Source organism: Plasmodium relictum (assembly GCF_900005765.1).
Source record: "Plasmodium relictum strain SGS1 genome assembly, chromosome: 9".
In the NCBI taxonomy this organism is placed as follows: Eukaryota; Apicomplexa; class Aconoidasida; order Haemosporida; family Plasmodiidae; genus Plasmodium; species Plasmodium relictum.
In genome coordinates, this window is record NC_041687.1 from 1000744 (window position 1) to 1021875 (window position 21132).

A 21132-nucleotide genomic window follows, 5' to 3' on the forward strand; every position below is an offset into this window, starting at 1 on the left:
ATGAGTTACATTGAAAATTTTTCTAAAAATGAAAATGCTAGTTTAAGTTATATAAATATTTTAAGAAATAATACAAATACTTCAAATAATATTTTATATAAAAATTATTCAAATAATAAAAATAAAAATAAATCTAAAAATATTCCAGAAAATTGTAAAATAAAATATAAAAATATTTTATTAAGTAATACTATAAATGATAATAAAGTCAGCAATCAGAGTAATACAAAAAATACAGTAGATCAAAAAAAGGATTCATTTAATAAAAATGAAGAGGTTATTTCATTCACGCAAGAAAAAAATTTTGCTGACATAAATGAAAATCCAAATAATACATTTATTAATGAAAAAGAAGATTCTTTAATAAATGATAAAAGTATAAATTTTTACTCTGAATTTACAAGAGGATCAAGTCTTTTATCTAATGAAAATTATAAGGAAGAAAAAAGTGATGCTTCTATAAAATCGAAAAATAATAATTTAAATGAAAATAAAATATCTCTTAGTAAAATTTCCAAAAATAGTTCATGCTATTCAACTGATTTTATAAATCAACCTCAAGAATCAAATGAAATGATAAATAAAAAAAAAAGTAGTAGTTCTTATTTAAATATTTTAAACAATGAAAATTGTAACGATTACATGGCACATTCAGAATATAATCAATCAAATAAAAATATTAATTTGGCCTTTGATAAAAAAAAAAAGACAAATGAAATTGTTAAGAATGAAAATAATGAAGAAGAAAAAAGCAAAATTAATGCTTTGAATTATTTCTTTAATACACACTTAGCATCTGATAAAAAAAAAATAGATGACTTTTCTCTCAATCCTAATGAAAACATGAATATTAATTTAATGCAAAATAAAAAACAGAACTATGATGATGTAAATAAGGAAGATAATTATGATAAACTGAATGAAAAAAAGCAAAGTGATAATTTAAATTATTCTACAAACATGTTAAATTTTCATTCAGAAAACAATAAAAAAAATAATATGAATCAAAATAAAAATTTTGCAAATATTTTCTATCATGAAAATATAGAAGATTTAACAGATATTACAAAAAATAATGAATTTTCAATTTTTAATATTGATGATAATGCAGAAGATGATTCAACAAAAAAACAAACTATATTAAGCAATAAGGATATGTATTTAAATAAAATAAGTGATGATTTATGCATAAATAAGTTCAATACTATGTGCGGCAGGGAGAATAATAATACATCCGTTGAAAAAAGCCCTAATAATAATGAAAACTATGACATATACAATGATGAAAGAAAAAGGAATATTGTTAACAATATAAATAATTATATTATGTCTATAACTGACGTTAATTATATGAATAACTTTATTAATATGACTAATGGGACTTCTATAAATAATATTAATAATATAAATGGTACCAATTGTTGTACTGATAATAAGAAGATTTATAATAAAATTGAATTAAAACTTAGTGAAGATAATAAAGATTTAAATAAATATATGAACCATGATTATAATTTTGTGCATCATATAAATAATGATAAAGATATAAATTGTAATATAGTAAAAGAAGAGAAAAAAACATATTCTTCTTTAAAAAACAAACAAATTAACCTTAATGATAAAAGTGATATTAGTATTAATTGTAATAATATCAGCAGTTACAACACATATATCACTGATACAACGAAAGACGATTTTTATGCATCACAAATTGGAAGCATTAAGAAAATAAATAGTCCTATTATTGATAATAATAGTAATAAACACAATGATGTAAAAAATATCAATAATGATATAAATAATTTTGATTATAATAATTCAAATAGATCAGACTATTTTTCAAATAAAGAAAAAAGTTCTAAGGATTTTGAAAGTATCCATCATGACTTAGATAAAAAATATATTGAAAACGATAAATATAATTATATTTTTAAAAAATGTATGTCTAATATAATAAAAAATGATAATTTTAATAATATTATGATTGAAATAAATAATGATAAGAACATAAATGAAATTAATAATATAAATCATATATATGAAACTCAAAATGTTCATAATGAAAATAATGTAAAGGACGTAGATATAATAAGAGATGCATGCAAAAATAGTATTGATAAGGAAATAAATTGCATAAACAATAAAAAATATATTAATAATTTAAATAATGTAAACGAAACTAATCCTACAAATGATTTTAGTTACATAAAAGATGATAATAATATAAATGATATAAAAAATGTAGATAATATAAAAAATAATTTAAATGGAATAAGTGCATTAAATGAATTAGATAGTGTAAATGATATAGGGTGTATAAATAATGTAAATAGTAACTTTATTAATGATATAACTTGTATAGAAAATGGAAATACTATAAATAATATGAATGATAACTATATGAAAGAGGTCAGTTTAATAGATAAAATAAGTAAAATAAACGATAAAAATTCTAATGAAATAAACAATAACATAAAATATTGCGATACTAAAAATATTTTAAGCATGAATATAAATAATAAGTCTAATAATTGCATTGATTTTTACAATAAAAATCTCTATCATGATTTAGAATGTGAAAATGGTGACATGAATATGAATAAAAATATCACAAAAGAAAATGAAATTTTTAATAACAAAAAATGGTTAAAATTTTTCAGTGAAAGGACAAATAAGACATACTTTGAAGAAATCGTAAATGGAAATGAATCATTTAGTAAAAATACTGAAAACGATAAAAAAAAAAATTGCTTAAATTTTTCTAACAATGAAAATATGAAACTACCCAATTGCTGTAACAATGATAACTTTTTAAATAATTGGAATGATAATATGAAAGATATAAAGATTAATGAAAAAAAAGAATTTATAATAAAAGATATTAATAATGAAAATTTACTTAGTTTAAATTTAAAAAATGATATAATTAATGAAGTAGAACCTCAAAATGAGAATAAAGACTTAAAAAATAATGATACAAAAACGGATTCAAATACATCATTTGATATATGTGAAGAAAAAATATTCCTAAAAAAAGAAAAGGATAAAACTAATGATTTCAATGAAATGAATTTTGTAAATTTTCCTTTAGATAAAAAAGAGAAATTATCCCAAATAAATGAAGTAAAAAATTTAATTGATAACATTAATAATAAAACAAACAATGAAAAAATGTTAAAAAAGGAAAATATTTATAATAGCAATTTTAATATTCATATAAATGGAAATATAAAAAATAATGAAAATGTAAGTGGTGAAAAAATGGAAAGTTTATATAAATGGTTATCAGAAAAAAATATTTCTGAAAGAGATTTGTATTTTAAAGAAGGATACTCACTACAAGATCATGAAATGGAGTTTAAAAAAATGAGTAAAGAAACCTTAAATAAAAATCCAAATGATCATTTAGGTAATATAATAAAATTTAAATGTGATATTAATAAATATTCAGTAGATAAAAATGTTGAAATGAAAAAAGTAAATGAATATTTTTATAATATTAATAATAATAACAATCAAAATAGTAACTATAACAATGACAATAATAATTGTGTAGATAATGATAATAAAAATATAAATAATACCTGTAGTAGTAATAAAGTAAATAATAGCAAAAATGTATGCAATATTGATATGAATAACTTTGGTGGTAGTAATAATAATATTGATATTTACAAAAATAGTGATAATAAAAATAATAATATTAACAATAATGTCTATAGTGATATAAATAACATTGATAATAATAATAATAATGTTTCCAGTGACGATAATAGTGATAAAGAAGAAATGGAGAATAATAGTGAGATTCATGATATTCAAAACAATAGATATAGTACTACCAAAAAGCATAATGAAAATGAACAAGTTAATTTTTCTACTAATAAGAATTTTAATAATATTAAAAAATTTTATAAAAATATTCATACTAATAAAAATTCTATAATAAATAATAGGTATAATTATTATTATGATAATTTAAATAATATCAATATTTGTTATGATGAAAGTACATATTATATTGAAAAAACAAACCAATGCAATATAGAAGGCAGCATAGGCGATTTTCCTACATCGTATGATAAATTAAAAGAAATGAATCCATTATATTGTAATGTAAATGTAGAAAAAATAAATATGAATACTAATATTAATACTGATTTCATAGAAAATGAAGAAAATGATGAGAAAAAGATAAAAACTAAAGATATAAGTTATTTGAGAAATAATTACAAATGGAGTTATTTGGAATTAAATTATCCCAAGAATATAAATTTTAAAAAGGCTTTTTTTTTTAGTTATAAAAATGATATTTATATTTTTGGTGCAAAACAAAATAATTTTATAATTCCAGATAAAATTTTTAAAATAAATAAAAATGAAATCGAAACAATACGTACTAAAGGAGTACAACCTCAAATATATTTAAAAATTTATTTTTTATATGACGTAGGTGATAATTCATTATGGGATTTTAAATTAACTAATAATTACACGAATGACAATTTATATAAATATAATAATGATGAAGAGAGAGAAGACAAAAATAAATATGATAATAATTTGATAAACTTAATTCATAAAAATAAATATTTTTTATTTTCAGATCAACATAATTATAATAAAGATAATAATTTATGTAGTAATTTAATAGAAGGAATTGACAATGAATATGATAAGGAAAAAAAATATTTTTATATTTTAGGATGTAAAGAACAAAGAACAGTTGATTTTTATACTATATATAAATTGGATATGAATAATTTCCAATGGGAAGAAATAAAAATTACATATAATAGATTACTAAATCTATCAAGAGAAGACTTTTCAATTATCTTAATAAATAATTGTTTGTATTTATTTGGAGGAGTAATATTATCAAATGATAAATGGAATTGCTGTAATGAATTCTGGAAATGCAACATAAAAAAGAGAAAATGGAAACTTTTGAAACTAAATAAAAAAAAAAAAAAAGAGGATGATTTATATTACAATTTTAATACACCATATTCATTAAAATACCTAATAAATTTAAAAAAAATAAACGAAGATCAAATTGATAGTAATAATCAAATTGAAAATGAAAACAAAGACATAATGAAAAATGGAAATGAAAATAATAGTTCAAGTCCTAATGATAATAAAAATTTTATTGAAAAATGGCCAACTAGTAGAGCATGCCATTTATGTGCTTTTTATAACAATAAAATTTTTATTCATGGTGGTACAAATTTAATAGAAGAAAAAGGTGACTTTTATTTCTTCGATTTAAAAAAAAAAAAATGGTATGAAATTTTATGTAATAGTCAGGATTATCCTTCAAACAGATATGGACATTCAGGATTTTTTATAAAAAATAAATTATATATTTATGGTGGATATACAAAGTATATGAATTATGGTGTTCTTAAAAATGATTTCTTTGAATATGATTTTGAAGAAAACAAATGGAAACAAATATTTACCATTGATGATTTACTTTATTTAAAAATTGATTTAATTAAAAAAAAAAAAAGTTATATTAAATTTTTACAACTATTAATTTTAAAAAATTACTATAAAAGTCAATTAGTAAATAGTTTTAACTTAAGTAATGATCAATATGACAAAAGTACTATTGATAATGACATAAACTTCAAAGAAAATATTTCTAATAATGATAATAGTAATAATCACAAAACTAAATTAAACACTTACATAATAGATGATACTAAAATAAATGATGAAGCAAAAAAAAGTGAATGTATAAAAATAATGAATGAGAAAGAAACTTATGAAAAAAATTCCTTTGAAAGTTATTTACCAAACAATGGCATTTTAATAAAATATAATTATAACCCATTTTTTCAAGAAATTGCATCAAAAACAAGTTTTAATAATTCTTTTTTATTTAGTGATTATTTTTGTGCCAATAATTTATATGCATCAAAAGAATTTGATATATTTTTCAAAAACAATAAAATACAAAGAAATTTATATTGCAATTTTTTATGTATAGAGGAATCAGAATTATGGAAAAAGATTATAATACCATATAATAATTTTAGAAATAATTGTCTTTATTTTAACAATTCTTTATATTTTTTTGGTGGTTGTGGTTTAGATAATAATACCCAAGAAAATACATATAACAGTTTTATTTATTATGATAATATTTTAAAAATTCAAATAAATAAATCATATATTGATTTTATATTACACTATTTATTTTATGTTGACAACTTTTTTTTTGAATTTATTGAAAATTTAAAAAATAATATTTTAAAAGATATAAGAATTGGTAAAAAAAATGAAATACAACATGTAGATGAAAGAAGTAAGATAAGTTGTGATTATAAAACAAATGCAACTTATAAAAAAAATGATGTAAACATAGGAAATTGTGAATTAAAAAAAGATCAAAATACTTATGAGGTATATATGAATATTAAAATAATTGATGATGAATTACATAACACGTATATGAATATATATGAAAAAGGAGATTACAATGAGAAAAATGAAAGAAATTCTTGTGAAAATCAAATAGTGGAGCAAAATTATACAGAAGATAAAAATATATCAAAGTTAGAAAATCAAAAATTAGGGAATATTTTTCTATCTGTTCAAAAAAAAAAGATGTATGAACTTTTAACTTTTTTATTTGATTTATATGAAAATATTTATTCTAAAAATATGATACCAGAAAGATATCATGATCAAAATGAAAAGATAAATATTCACAGTAAAAATGATCTCTATGATGATTTATATGAAAAAACATATATAGAGCAAAACGATCTTAATTATAATATTAGTCATGGTATGTTCACAAAAAAAAATGTAGAGATTAAAATAAATGACGATAAATTATCAGAAGAGGTAGAAAAAAATAAAAGCTTACTTTTCCAAACAAGTAAAAGCGAAGATCAAGAAAAAAATATATTCCAAGGAAATAGAGAATATGAAATAGACAATTATAATAAAAATGAAAATTCTTTTAAAAATATTTATGATATCAGTGGGATACAGTATTCTAATGAAATAAAAAAATATCAAAATGAAAATAAAAGTTATAATATACTAGAAAAAGATGCCTTTAATAATATTGAGAGTAATAATAAAAATGTAAATTCAATTATGAATGATAACAATGTGAGTAATAATTTAAATTATGAGGAGATTCGTAGTGAAAACTACAATGAAAGTTTTAATGTAATAAGTAATGAGAACTATAAAACAAATTATAATGAAGTAAACAATGAAAATTACAATGATAATTACGATATAAATGGTTATTATAATGAAAACTATAACAATAATTATAATCAAGATTTTAATAAAAGTTATTATGAAAATAACGGTGATGTTTTATACACAAATCATTTGCCTTTAAATGAATCATCCATTACAAATAATAATATTATTATTAAAAATTATGAAAATATTAATTTAAATGATAATATAAATGAAATCAACAATTTCAAAGAATATGAACACTTTAGTTCATCTGAAATGGAAAATATTTACAATAGTAATATTTATAGTAATATGAATAAAACCAATGTTTATGGATATAACAAAAAAAATTTTAATTACAACGAGGAAAATATAAATAAGAATAATTTCACTTCTTATTGTAATAGTTCAAATATAGAAAGTAGAAGAATGCATAATGAACAAAGAAACTGTGAAGATTTTTATAATTGTTATGAAAGTAACGAAAATAATTTTATAATACAAAAATACTTCAACAATAATCAGATAAACTTAAATATTGATAAGTCAATAATATACAATTATTTAGAAAATTTTCATGAGTTAAATGATGAAAAATATGCAATTAAAATGAAAATAAAAAGAAACGATATATATAAATTGATTTATACATATACAAAAAATGTAGAAATAGAAAACAGTATTTATTTTAGAAAAATTGAAAAATTAGAAGCGCAAGTTAAAGATTTATTGGAAGAAAAAAATTCCTTAGATAAAAGTAACAAAATGAAGGAAACAGAAAATACTGAATATCCTTTTAATGAAGTACATTTTGACAAATTAAAAAATGAAGTTACTTATTTGAAAAAAAAATTAAATCATTTTTATGACATCATAAATATATATAGTATAAAATTACAAAAACAAAATTTATATATCAAAATTATTGAAAATAAGTATGAATATTTAATGAACTATTTATTAAAACTTAAATCAGTTTTATATAAGGAAAGTATTAGTAATGACATTTGTAAGTTTTTCTATGAAGACAACTTTTTTATTCATGAAAAAAATAATGCATACACCGAAAATAGCAAAAACGTTACTTTTAATAATAGTAAAATTAGAGATAGTTCTAATTTTAACGAAGTAGATTATATAAGTCATATATAAAAAAATATTCAGAAAAATGCATATATTGAAAATATATTAAAAATATGAGTATTAAATATATATAATATTATAAAATATAATAGTATATATAGCAGTATATTTTCTAAATTATCATAAAGAATGTTTTTAATATATAACCAAATGAAACAGTATATTTAAAAAAAAAAAATACAATAAAAATATATATAATATATATATAAAATAAAAAGAATAATATAAAAAAATGAGCTTATTGCTATTATTTTATAACATATTTAAACACATGATTATATTTATGAATATGATTTTTATTCTTTTAATTATACATATCACATATAAATAAATATTTGTAAAAATGTTTTTCGGTAATTCGTAATATTTTGAATATTAAAACTTATAGAGAATTGTGTAATAATTTCCTATTAGTTAATATTAAAATTATTTATTTATTTTATTTTTTCATTTGTATTTTTTCCTTTTCTTTAAATAAGCAGAAATATCTATGAAACTATTTTGAAGAGTTATTCTCTTTATAAAAGTGTTTAGAATTCATATATATATTTGTCATGTGCTACAAAAATTTTATTTTTAATAAAATTATCTATATTAATATATATTATTTCCATAATTAAATTATTTGTGATATTATTTTAATATTATAATTTTTTGTTTAATATAAAATCCTATATTTTTGTTAATTAAAAACTTGCATAATTAAAAAAATGTAATTTTATGTACAATCATAAATTGGTTTTTTTTTCTTTTTTACACTTTTTATTTTATACAGTGATAATTCTACATTTTTATATTGATATATAATAATTAAGACTAATTTATTTATACATCTTTTAATTATTATGTTGCATATAAAATATAAAATAAGAAATTTTCTTCAACTATTGAACATTTTTTTTCTATGTTATATATTAACATTAAACAATAATTACAATTCATATATTTAAAAATAATAATATAATATAATATAAAAAAAATTTTTAAAGATAAAATGGTATTTTAAATTTATCATAAAAATCAGTATTTATATATCACATTAATGAAAAGATATTTAAAACTTTAAAAAATAAAATGAACTTAAACAAATATAATCATTACAAGTATAACTTATACACATAATATATTATCAAGTAAAAAAAAAAAAAGTTGAATTTTGGTTTTTTAAAAAATATATTTCCTTTTATATAAATAAATAAAATATGAAAAATCATGTTAATTAAAAATTTCAAGTAAAATTAAAATTTATAATATGCAACTTTGCTAAAAGTTGTAAGAATCTTATTTTCAGTAGAATATTTTTAAAAAAAAACCTAATTATGAATTAATTACTATGAAGATTATTTATAAATATAATTTTTTTTCCTAATTCTTTGTCTATCTGTATAATTACTATAAATAAATGGGGAAAAAAAAGATATAAAATAATTATAAGAATATTGTAAATTTTTATTTATTTTATTATTTCTATTTTTTCTTTTTTTTTTGACGTCGAATATGTTGTCTTATGATCATGAATCCACAACATTGGAATTTTGTGGCATTTCTCTTGGTCTTTATAATTTAAAAAGTTTTTGAAATCATGCTATAAAATATATAAAATAAAAAAAAGAAAAAACCATGTTTTATTCATATTAATATTTTTAATTAAAACCTTTTAATAAAAAAAAAGAATAAATGTTTCTTTTATTCTTGTTTCATTTTTACTTTTGCGATTAGATTTAGCTTGCTTTGTAAAAAGTTTAATGAGTAAAAAACAGTTAATTCTTCTTTATTCTGTATAGAAAAAGAAAAAATAAATAAGTTTAAATATGCATAATATAAAAATTTATTTGACTCTTATATTTAATAAATCAATATAGAATTTATTGCATTTAGTTGAAAGTTTCTAAAATTTTTTTAAAAAAGGGAAAAAATGATAGAAAATAATATTTTTGTTTTTACTTGTAATTTTATTAAACTATCGTAATTAAATTCTATTTTATCTTTAGAAGACCACTTATCCAATTTGCTTTTCCCATTTAAACTTTTATGAGACTGAAAATCTAAAGTTCTTTTTCTAACAAGCTCTTCTGAATAATCATAACAGAAGTTTTTATAATTTATCCTAAATGTAAAATTTTGACACAGAGATAATGAAAAAACAAAATAATAATATTATATGTATATTTGTCAGTTTTTTTTTTTTTTATACTCATTTTCTCCTTCGAACAATATAAAACTTTTGGATTTTGATTTATTTATCATTTTAGAATTTTTAATTTCTTAATTCTATAAGGAAATAATACTTTAGCTTTAGGCATATTATTATCTTAGTATTTTAGTTCTTTTATATTTGATGATAAATTTTATTTTATATAAATGTAAAGAAATTTTTTTAATATTTAGATAAAGATAGAAATTTCAAAAAATTTTCTTTTTTTTTTTTCTTAAATAAATTACATAGTTTATTTTATTTTGATCAATTGTAATAAAATGACATAAATGTTACCCCCAAAAGTTGATTTATGGAAATATCTATAACAATATTTTAAAGAAATTAAAATTTTGATAGAGCAATAAAAATTAGACAAAAAAACAAAAAAAGACTTTAAATTTTAAATTTTCATAAAGGTTAAATTTAATCAGCACAAATTATGAATAAATTTCTTTTTATTATGTATATATAATATAGATAAAATTTTGTTTACAGATATATTAAGGAAAAATATATATATTAAAAAATTTATGATAAAATATATAAATTTTTTTTTTTTTTTACAACATTATGTAAGGCAGATAATATAGGCAAAAAAAAAAAAAAAAAATAATAAAACTTAGAATCCATAAATTTTATATGAATTACTTCTTTAAAAATAAATAGTTATTAAAGAGATTGATAAAAAAAAAAAAAAAAATTATATAAATATATATATCAAAAAAATATATTTTCATTTTTTTTTTTTTTAATTTAAAAAATTTAAACAAAGATTATATTTATCTTTTAATTCTGGAAATACATATGTTATTTAACAAGTTATATTTTTTAAATAATCATAAATTATGAATCCATCATAAATAAGATATATTGTTTTTAAGATATTGCACACAAACAAATAAAACAAATATTTGAGAATGTTCTAAAAATTGGGATCAGAAAATATGCATATATATATATTATTAATTATGAATTTCCACTTAAAATATATCAGGTGAATCTGAAAACTCCTTATTTTTTTTGGCAAGCCAATATTTATGATTAAATAAATAAATATCATTGTCTTTATATATTGGGTCTTTATGCTTATAAAACCATTTTGGCTTATAAGAATCATTTGTTCCATAATTTTTCCAGTTCTGTCTTTGTTTATTTTCAAGTCTCTGTTTTTCATGCATAGCAATTTCTATGTTTCCATTTTCATAATTTCTCTGATCTGGACGAAATCTGCTGTCTGTACATGCTATGGATGCGCCAGATGACCTGTCATATTCAGGTGTTATTTCATTTAATTCTACTGTCATATAATTAAATCCATAATACATATCACTATTTTTAGGTCTTTTTTGTGCTCTCCATACGCACACACCTTTTAAATTTTCTATATTACTCTCATAAAATTGCCAGTCAAAATTGTTAATAAAATCATTTAGAGTATTTCTATTAAAGTATTGTGTATTTTCTGTCCCATCTTCGTTAAAGAAATACGTATCATATTGCTGTTTTTTCAAATTTTTTACGTAAGCTATGTAAATTTCTTGGGACCATTTCCCATAAAGAAAAAAAATAACATTTTTAAATCTGTCACATACAATTCCTTGTACCTTGTGTATTTCTTTATCAAACCATCCTTTTCTTATATAACGAACTATAGAAAAATCTCCGTTATTATGATTTCTTATTAATATATTTCCATGCAATTCTACCCATAATTTTCCAAATATAATATTGTGAATAATCATATTTGCTCTTTGATAGGTATAGTGCTCATAACCATATTCATTTTTTCCTCCACTATTATAATTCTTTGTTTTTTTCTTCTCTTTTCCTCCTTCCTTTTTTTTTTTTTTTATATATTCACTACTTTCTATTTCATTTTCTATTATGCTATTTTTATTTAATAAATTTACTTCTTTGATGTTATCTTCATTTAATTTATTCATATTTTGTGTACTAGGGAAATTATTATCACAATCATTATATTCACAATTCTTATTTTCATTCATATCATTATTTCCATAATTTTTTATTTCATTTTTATTTTGTTGCTTCGATAAAGAAATTTTATTATTTTCTTCAACACTTTCCTCTGATTTATATTTTTTATCTGTTGTATTTTCATGATTTTCTATATATTTCTCGAATAGATAATTTTTATTTAAATCTTCTTTTTTTTCAATCGGACAAAAATTAGACTTTTGAACATAATTTTTTACATTATTGTTATTATTAGAAGTTTCATTACAAATATGATTATCATTTATTTCAATATGGGATTTTGTGTTAACTTCTTTTTTGATTAAGTTTTTTTCATGATGTTCTATTTCGTTTTGATAGTAAATATTTTTATCAGAACTACTTTTATTTGGTTTCAATTTTGTAACTTTGTTCAAACTTTTTCTATTGCTACATTTTTTTTTATATTTTAATATAAGATGATTTGACCCAGGTATAGTTACTTCTATAGATTTTCCTAATATTTGTACATTTACTATTATGCTAGCAAAGTTTTCCATATAATCATTATGGCAATGATAAGCAGTAATAGGTGGATGATGAACAACTTGTTCTGATATAAAATAAAATTTCCGGTGAGTCAATTCATATGTTTCACCTAATAATGGATTAAAGGGTTTGAATGTTCGGCCAATTACTGATGCATAAGGTGATATAGTAAATGCCGTTACAAATGCTAGTCGGCTTGTACTTTCTACCTGTTTTGATGCATATTTTAACAAATAAATATACTGAAAATCTTCAGCAAGCCTTTGAAGAAATGAAGATGGTTCATTCAGATAAATGGGCATACCTATACGGGAAAGATCTTTACCTATACAATCTTTTAGTAAAGACCACAAGCTTATTTTTATTTCAGTTCTGGGGCTTGGTAATTTTTTTCTTCTTTTAATTGTTTTATCCGTATAAACATCTATTTTACCAAAATTTATTGATTTGTTTTCTTCTGTACTGCATAAACGGATAAGACTATAATCATTTTTCTCATTATCGTTATCATTACTATGAATATCAGATTCATGACTATTTTGAGAGTAAATATCTGTTTTATCTTCATCTTTATTATTATAATCTACAATGCCATCATTTTTATTCTTAACAATAGATACATTATTTTTTTTTTTATTACTTTGGTAATCATTTATGTTCTCTTCTTCCTCTCTTTGAATGCTATTATATTTATTTTCTAAGTTTTCTGGAGTGTTATTAAACATTTTATTCTTTTTTTGTGTTTTATATGCCCTTTCTAAACCTTGATCATCAAAACTTTCATGAGCATTAATTTTTTTTTTATATCCAATGTCATTATTTACAGAATCACCACTTAATTCCAATTTACCTTTTAAAGCATTTATATTTTTTTCTTTTTTTTTCTTTTTATTTATTGCATGTTTTTTCATATTTTCTTCAGTATCACCTATATCAATCGAGCTTCTTGAAGAGTCATTTTCAATAGAGAAATTTGATTTAATATTTTTATCAGAAAATTCTTCATCGCAATCAAAAAACAAATCTTCACTTTCCTGATCACTTTCGTAAATATTTAATTTTTCCAATTTATTTTTTACTTTTATGTCCAAATCACCAAATATTTTCTTTTCTTGAGATTTTTCAAGGAAATAATTTTGTTTAGCTAATAGTTTTAATGATTTGTTCATACATTTTGATTGAATATTTTCTTCTTTAAGTAGCATTTCACTACAACCGATATACTTTTCTATTATTATATCAATATATTCTATAGAACTAGTTAATTGAGATAGTAATGAACTCATGTAATTAAAACTTATTTTATCTGGGTCAGATAATTTTATTTTATTTAAAATTGATTTAGCTTGATTATATTGAGAATTTTTTATGATATCTCTAGTTATTTCTTTTAAAGATACAATATTTTCCATTAAACATAAAGTAGGGCTTTTATCTTCAAAATCAGTACAGCATATAAAAATTTCGTCTAAATTTAATTTTTTACTACTATCTGTTTTTAAAATGCTATTAGAATGATCAAAAGTAGATCCTGAAGCTTCTTTATCAAATTTCTCCACCTTCTGTATGCCATTATTTTGTATCATGTCACCAAAAGTGCTGTTACTTTTACTTTCATTAAAATCATTTGTATTTTTTATAATGCTAGTTAAAAATGAAGAATTTTTTGACATACTATTATTAAAATTATTAATGTCTATGTAACTTTTTTTATAACCCCCATGCAAATAATTTAACTGAGCCTTTTTAAATGAAATATACCACTTATGTTTTTGTTCAGGTAAATCTGCTTTTAAATATAAAATTCCTTGTTCACTTGTTTCAATTTCAAAATGCAATGGGTCATCAGGGCATACTCGAATTTTACAGTGAGATAAAACAAAAGTTTCTTTAGTTGGTGCATATTTGTCTATAGAATATCTTAAAATTCCATTTTCTAAAACAAAATATCTGGGTCTATAGCTACCAATAATATTTGTCCATTTATTTAACCATCCCTCATGTATAATTCTTTTATCTCTATAATTTTTTGTTTTTTCTTCATGATTTTCAAATTTGTTTTCATTTTGCAAACTATTGTTTATTGTATTTTCCAAAATATTATTTGTGAGGGAGTTTTTTTTTTCACTGAAAAGTCTTAAATTTAAATATTTTCCTCCTAACATAGTTTTAAGCTATTTACATCTGTTCATTATTTTTTTTTTGTATTCTAATATATATATATATATTAATTATGTATATTTAATTATTCAAAAAAATCTTTAAACAAATATTTGATTTGTAAATTAAAAGAAAAAAGTATTTAACAAAACAATTATATGCTTCTTTATTGGATTATTAAAAGAATTACAAAGCCACTAATATATTTTTTGTATTCAAAATAATTTTAATTTATCTTCAGTAAATTTTTTATGAAACTACAGTACCTTTTTTAAGATTTAAAAAAAAAATAATAAGAATGCAAGAAGAAAAAAAGATGTAATATGCAGCTTTATAAAAATAAGGGTGGAGTAAAAATAATGTTAAATGTATAAGGGAATATGTAAGAGTCAAAAAAAGATAAATATGAATAAGATATAAAGATATATAAAAAGAAAATATAGGCACAGATAATTTTAAATCAAATTCTTTGTAATTTCATTTAAAATTCAATGTCTCAATTAATTAACCTACAAATATTAATTATATATATTCCTAAACTATTAGATTTAAAGAAGAAAAAAAAAAAAAAAAATCATAAAAATCATAAAAAAAAATTTTTTTTAATATAAAAACAAACTAAAAAGTATATTAAATATAAAAATAGTTTCTTCTAAATTACTTCATATATATATTAAAAAAACTTGTTTATACACTATTTTAATTATAAATTTATATGAAAAGTATACCTTTATTATTTTTTACATTTTTTTTAATGGTCATTATTATTGCTGTATACAGGATGAACTCATATTTTTTAAGAAATGCATATATATATCATAATTTTTTAAAAAAACTGTAATGTCTATATTTTTTGTTCATAATAAAAATTAATGCTATGAGAAAATGAAATGATCAAAAAAATATTTACTTTATTTTAAAATTACGTAAAAAATTTATATCATATATTATTAAAAAAAAAAAAAAAAAAGTACACCAATTTTTTTTTTTTTTTGATAACAAAAAAGAAATTTCTATTTCAATATCAAAATTTTGTTATTCAAATGATAATTTTTTCCCATTCAAATGTGAAAAAAATAATAAAAAAAAAAATATATATATATATTAATAATAATATACTAATATATATATATATCTTTCTAAAAATTTTATCTCAAATTTGAAAAATTAAAATAAATTTATTTTCTTTTGAATTTAATAAAAAAATTATGAGTTTAAAAAAAAAAAAAATAAAACTAATTAAAATAATTAAAATTTTAAAGTTAAACGAAAAACAAAGAAAAGAAAAAATAATGAAATGCAAAAATAATAAGATAGATAAGCAATAAAAACATTATTAATGAAAAATATTAATAAAAATAAGCATAAATCTTTAAAATTTGAATTATAATTTTTATTGATTTATTAATTCTTTTATTTTAAAGGGGTAGTTCTGTAAGAAAAAAGGGATTCAAAATAAAATAAGCATTAGAAAGTGCATCTATTTCTATCAAACTTTTTTATACATACATTTTATTTTATTTTATTTTACTTTATTTTATTTTTCGTTTTAAGACAATTATAGATATCAAATTTTGTAAATAATTAAAATAAAATTAAATAAAAATAACATATACATAAATATATTTGATAATATAAATGCGTCGTAATAGGAAATTCATTTTTAACATATATCTTTTTTTTTAAATTTTCTCTATACAAGAATAAATGAAAGTATATAAAAAAAATGTAATTATGTTTTAAAAACAATAATTTATTCTTTTTTTTTCTAATGATATATCTTCGAAAATTCTTTTATTTACCATATTATGTGGTATTAACAAAAAAAATTATATAATTTAATAAAAGATATATAGTTTTTAAGTAGATACTATTATTTAATCTTTTATCTCAGTTTTATGTATTTTTTATTATTTTTCTTTTATATAATGCATATTATTTCTTTCAAAAAGTGTAAACATATATACCTTTTTTTTAGTCTATATTATATTATTTTCAATTATTTGTAGGTTTAATCTAAGCAGTTTCACTTTAATATTATTTTTTTCTTTTTTTCCATTTAAGGATATTTTTTTTTTCAAAATTTTTTTTAAATTTATCACAAGTATATATAGATATACATGTATATAATATACGCATTTATAGTATTTTTAATTTATTTAATATTAAGAGATAATACTGTTCTTACTAGATAAGCTTTTAGAAAATTTTTTACTGTAATAGGTTTTATAATTATTTTTAAATCCATTTTTCAAAACTGATCTTGCATGCTTAGAACTCAATTTCTTTCTGTATTTTCTGTTTAATCTTATATAATGATTTGAAGATGTTTTAACATAAAATAGTCTAGGATACGTTCGAGAAAAATTTTTTAAACAAGTATTTTTAGAATTTTTGTTTTTTGTTATTTTAAAGTAATAAATAATATAAAATAATATAAAAATAATTAAAGAAGGAACAACTGCAGCAATTAAAAGTGTTATATAATGATATTTTTGATATCTGCAAGCTTTGCAGTTTACCGGTTTAGGGATTTCCCTTGTACTGTCTACCAAATAATATATGACATAAAAATAATTGGAATTATTTAATTGGTTTTTTATTTCTTTTGTAGATACATAATGTAAATCATTTTTTTCTTTTTTTTTTGAATATATTTTTACATGTGCAATTATTTCATTTGGTTTCATTTTAATAATTACATTATTAATTAAATTATTATCAATACCTTCACCAAATTGTCCAATAAGTTTAATCATATCTGTATGTTTATATTTTACACAAGCTCCATAAAAATGAATATTATATAAATAACTAATATGCTTCGTATTTTTTAAAAGAGCTTTTTGAACTGAACTATATGTAAATTTTATCTTCTTATTAATTTTTAAAAACATGTGCAACGATAAATCTTCATATTTTTTTTCTTCCTCCTCAGATTTATTATTTTTTTGGTCCCCAAATATATATTTGGATGAATAAAAAGAGAGATCTTCATATGATAAAAAATTATCATTATAATGAAAATAATTAATTAAAATATTGTAAATATACTCTATAGTAAAATAAATATCATACTTATCTTGTATTTTTTCTTCACTTTCATATGAATGAGATAATAAAATTTGAATAATCATTTTATTTTTATTTTCATCTATTTTGAAGTAATTAGAAAAAAAATATTTTTTGTTATTTTCAAAGTGATATAATTTATATTCTTTTTTTGTTTGATAACCTATAACTTTTAATTCTGGGATATATACTTTAGTAAGATCATTAATTATAAAAGCAGAGTCTCCATTACCTATATATTTAGGATATAATTTATATATAAAATCATTTAATATATTTTTAAATGCTGTCTCAATATTCTTTATTTCTTCTTCAGTTGTTGTCTCTATGCCATTTTTTCTTTTTAATGATATATATAATAATATTTTATCTTTATTTAAGGATAATTTATATTTCATTATTTTTCTTAAAAAGTTTAAACTCATCCATTGATTTATTGTATTTTGATACATTAACATTAACATATCTCTCTTTGTTGCTTCATCTAGAACTTGATAACTTGTTATTATTGATACATATAATATATCTAAAATTAAATGAGTTTTTTTATAACTATCATTAGAATTAAAAATTTGTTTCTCTGAAAAAGGGACTAGAGACAATAATGTTTTTTTATGGATGCTATTTAATGTAAGCTTTTCTATTTCTATATCTATTTGATTTTTTTCATGCAAGTCTTTATATTGTTTGAGTGATATATCTTTTAGTTCATCGTATAATGTCATATATATATTGTCACTTTTTTGATTAACACCAAATTTTATTTTCTCTAATGTTTTAACTATATCATCTAATGTGTTATATTTATTTAAAAATTTTACTTTGATAAGAAACTTTAAAAATATTAAACGGAAAAAATGATAATCTTCTTTTTGAAATATTTTTGATAATTTATTATTATAAAATTTAGTTATAAAAAAATTGTTTTCTTTTAAATTACTTTTCATTAAAACATATTCATCCTTAAAAATTACCATAATTATGATATATATGCTATAGAAAAAATAGCATATATCCATTTTCATTTATATTAAGTTATATAACGTTGGATATGTAAAAAATATAATAGTGAAATTAACAGTAATTACATCATACTTATTTTTATTATTTTTTTTTTTTTAAAGAATCACAAAGTCTTTTCTTTTCTTTCATAATTTAATGATAAATGACAAAGACAAAAGAAAAGTTTTACATAATGTAAATTTAATTATTTATGATATTGTTCTTTCACTAATCCATATTCATAAATTATAATAAATTATAAAATTTTACTAGTATTTTCATTTTTTATAAATTTTTTTTTATTATCTTACCTTTTTTTATTTTTTCTATTTTTTTTTTTTTTTTTTGAATACTATTAAGTTAAAAATTTTATAAAATAAACATAAAATTTATAAGGAGAAAAAAAAAAGAAGAAAAATAAAAAAATTAAGTAACATCAAAATATTAGACATTATTAAATTAAGTAAATTATACTTAATAATAAAAAACATTTGCATGCAAAACTGTTCATTTTTATATATTTAATAACTTTTACTATTTTAAGAACTATTCTTTTCATACACTTAATAATTTTCTCATTTTAATTAACGGTGTAATTTAAAAAATATTATATAAATTATTCACATATGTTTAAGAATAAAAAAAAAATTTTTTCCTTGTTATTTTTTACTTTTTTTGTTTTTTTAATTTATAAATGATCTTTGTTCTTTTTAATTCTTAAATTTTCTATTAAATGTTTAAGAAAACACATCACTTTAAAAATTTTTTTAAATTACATACACTTTATTTTATTCATTTACATGAAAAGGGAAAAAAAAATTATTCATTAAATAACTTAATATTGATACAATCAATATCAAAAGATAAATCATAAAGGAGAAAAAAAGGTTTAAATTTTAAAGGAAAAAAATCTTCTATATAATATCATTCAAAGATTCTTGGGAATTAGTAGGAAACAATTTTGCTAATGAAAAAAAATTAAATTAAAAAAAATTTTTAATGAAAAATGAAAACGTAATATTTTTTATAAACTTCCGAAATTTAAAAAGATATTTGTAAATTTTGCACTTTATATTTCATTAAGTAAAAGCAGAAAAAAAATTTGAAGTAACATCATGTATATATAAAATGTAAATATTCTCTTAAAATTAAAATTTTTTTTTTGTTTATATTTACCCAGTTCTTTTGATATAACCTAATCTTAAAATATATACATTTGTGAAAGTGGCTTAAAAAGACGAAAAACTTAAGATGTTGAGTTTATTTCCTCTATATATCTTTTTTTTTTAATGATTTTAATTAATAAAATTAGAGTACTTTATTTAAATATAAAACATTATTATTTTAGTTTTATTTTATCAATAATATAAATAGAAGACTATTTTTTTTTTTTTTTATTCACATTTTTTATTTAAAATTTTATAAAATATTAAATTTAGGAATACACAAAGTTTCATAAAAGAAGGAAGTTTTATATTTTTGAGCTTCTACATACTTAAAATATAAATATCAAGACTAAAGTCTTCAAAAAAGGAAAACACATATAATTATAAAAAAAAAATATAGTAATATTTTATTATACTAAAAAAGTGAAATAATGAACGCTATTTTAATTGTGTATTACTTTTGTATTATTTAGATATAAAATTCAATTTCCTGTTAGATATTATTTATTACACAAGGTACAATATTATTATTAAATATCTGAATGCTTATTAATTCTTATGAACCTTAAAAAAAACTTAAAGTTGTATTTGCATTTGTATAAACAAGACAAATCTAATAATCGTAAAAAAAAAAAAAAATTAATAAATAAAAAAAAAAAAAAGGAAAAA

At 18.6% G+C, this 21132-nt stretch overlaps 4 protein-coding genes across 4 annotated transcripts; 1 reads left to right on the top strand and 3 right to left on the bottom strand.

Annotated features, from left to right (window-relative positions):
* On the top strand, positions 1-8370 carry PRELSG_0929000 (conserved Plasmodium protein, unknown function; the record flags this gene model as incomplete). Its single annotated transcript, XM_028676731.1, has 1 exon — positions 1-8370. One exon carries the CDS (start codon positions 1-3, stop codon positions 8368-8370), a length of 8370 nt encoding a protein of 2789 aa, XP_028533191.1.
* A 1444-nt stretch (positions 8371-9814) lies between these two features.
* Positions 9815-10608, bottom strand: PRELSG_0929100 (conserved Plasmodium protein, unknown function; the record flags this gene model as incomplete). Its single annotated transcript, XM_028676732.1, has 5 exons — positions 9815-9946; positions 10069-10137; positions 10199-10249; positions 10306-10468; positions 10556-10608. 5 exons carry the CDS (start codon positions 10606-10608, stop codon positions 9815-9817), a joined length of 468 nt encoding a protein of 155 aa, XP_028533192.1.
* Positions 10609-11538: 930 nt separating this feature from the next.
* Positions 11539-15228, bottom strand: PRELSG_0929200 (oxysterol-binding protein-related protein 2; the record flags this gene model as incomplete). Its single annotated transcript, XM_028676733.1, has 1 exon — positions 11539-15228. One exon carries the CDS (start codon positions 15226-15228, stop codon positions 11539-11541), a length of 3690 nt encoding a protein of 1229 aa, XP_028533193.1.
* A 2160-nt stretch (positions 15229-17388) lies between these two features.
* On the bottom strand, positions 17389-19320 carry PRELSG_0929300 (conserved Plasmodium protein, unknown function; the record flags this gene model as incomplete). The annotated part of the gene is made up of 1 exon (XM_028676735.1): positions 17389-19320. The coding sequence occupies one exon, from the start codon at positions 19318-19320 to the stop codon at positions 17389-17391; it is 1932 nt and encodes a 643-aa protein (XP_028533194.1).
* Between the last annotated feature and the right edge of the window lie 1812 nt (positions 19321-21132).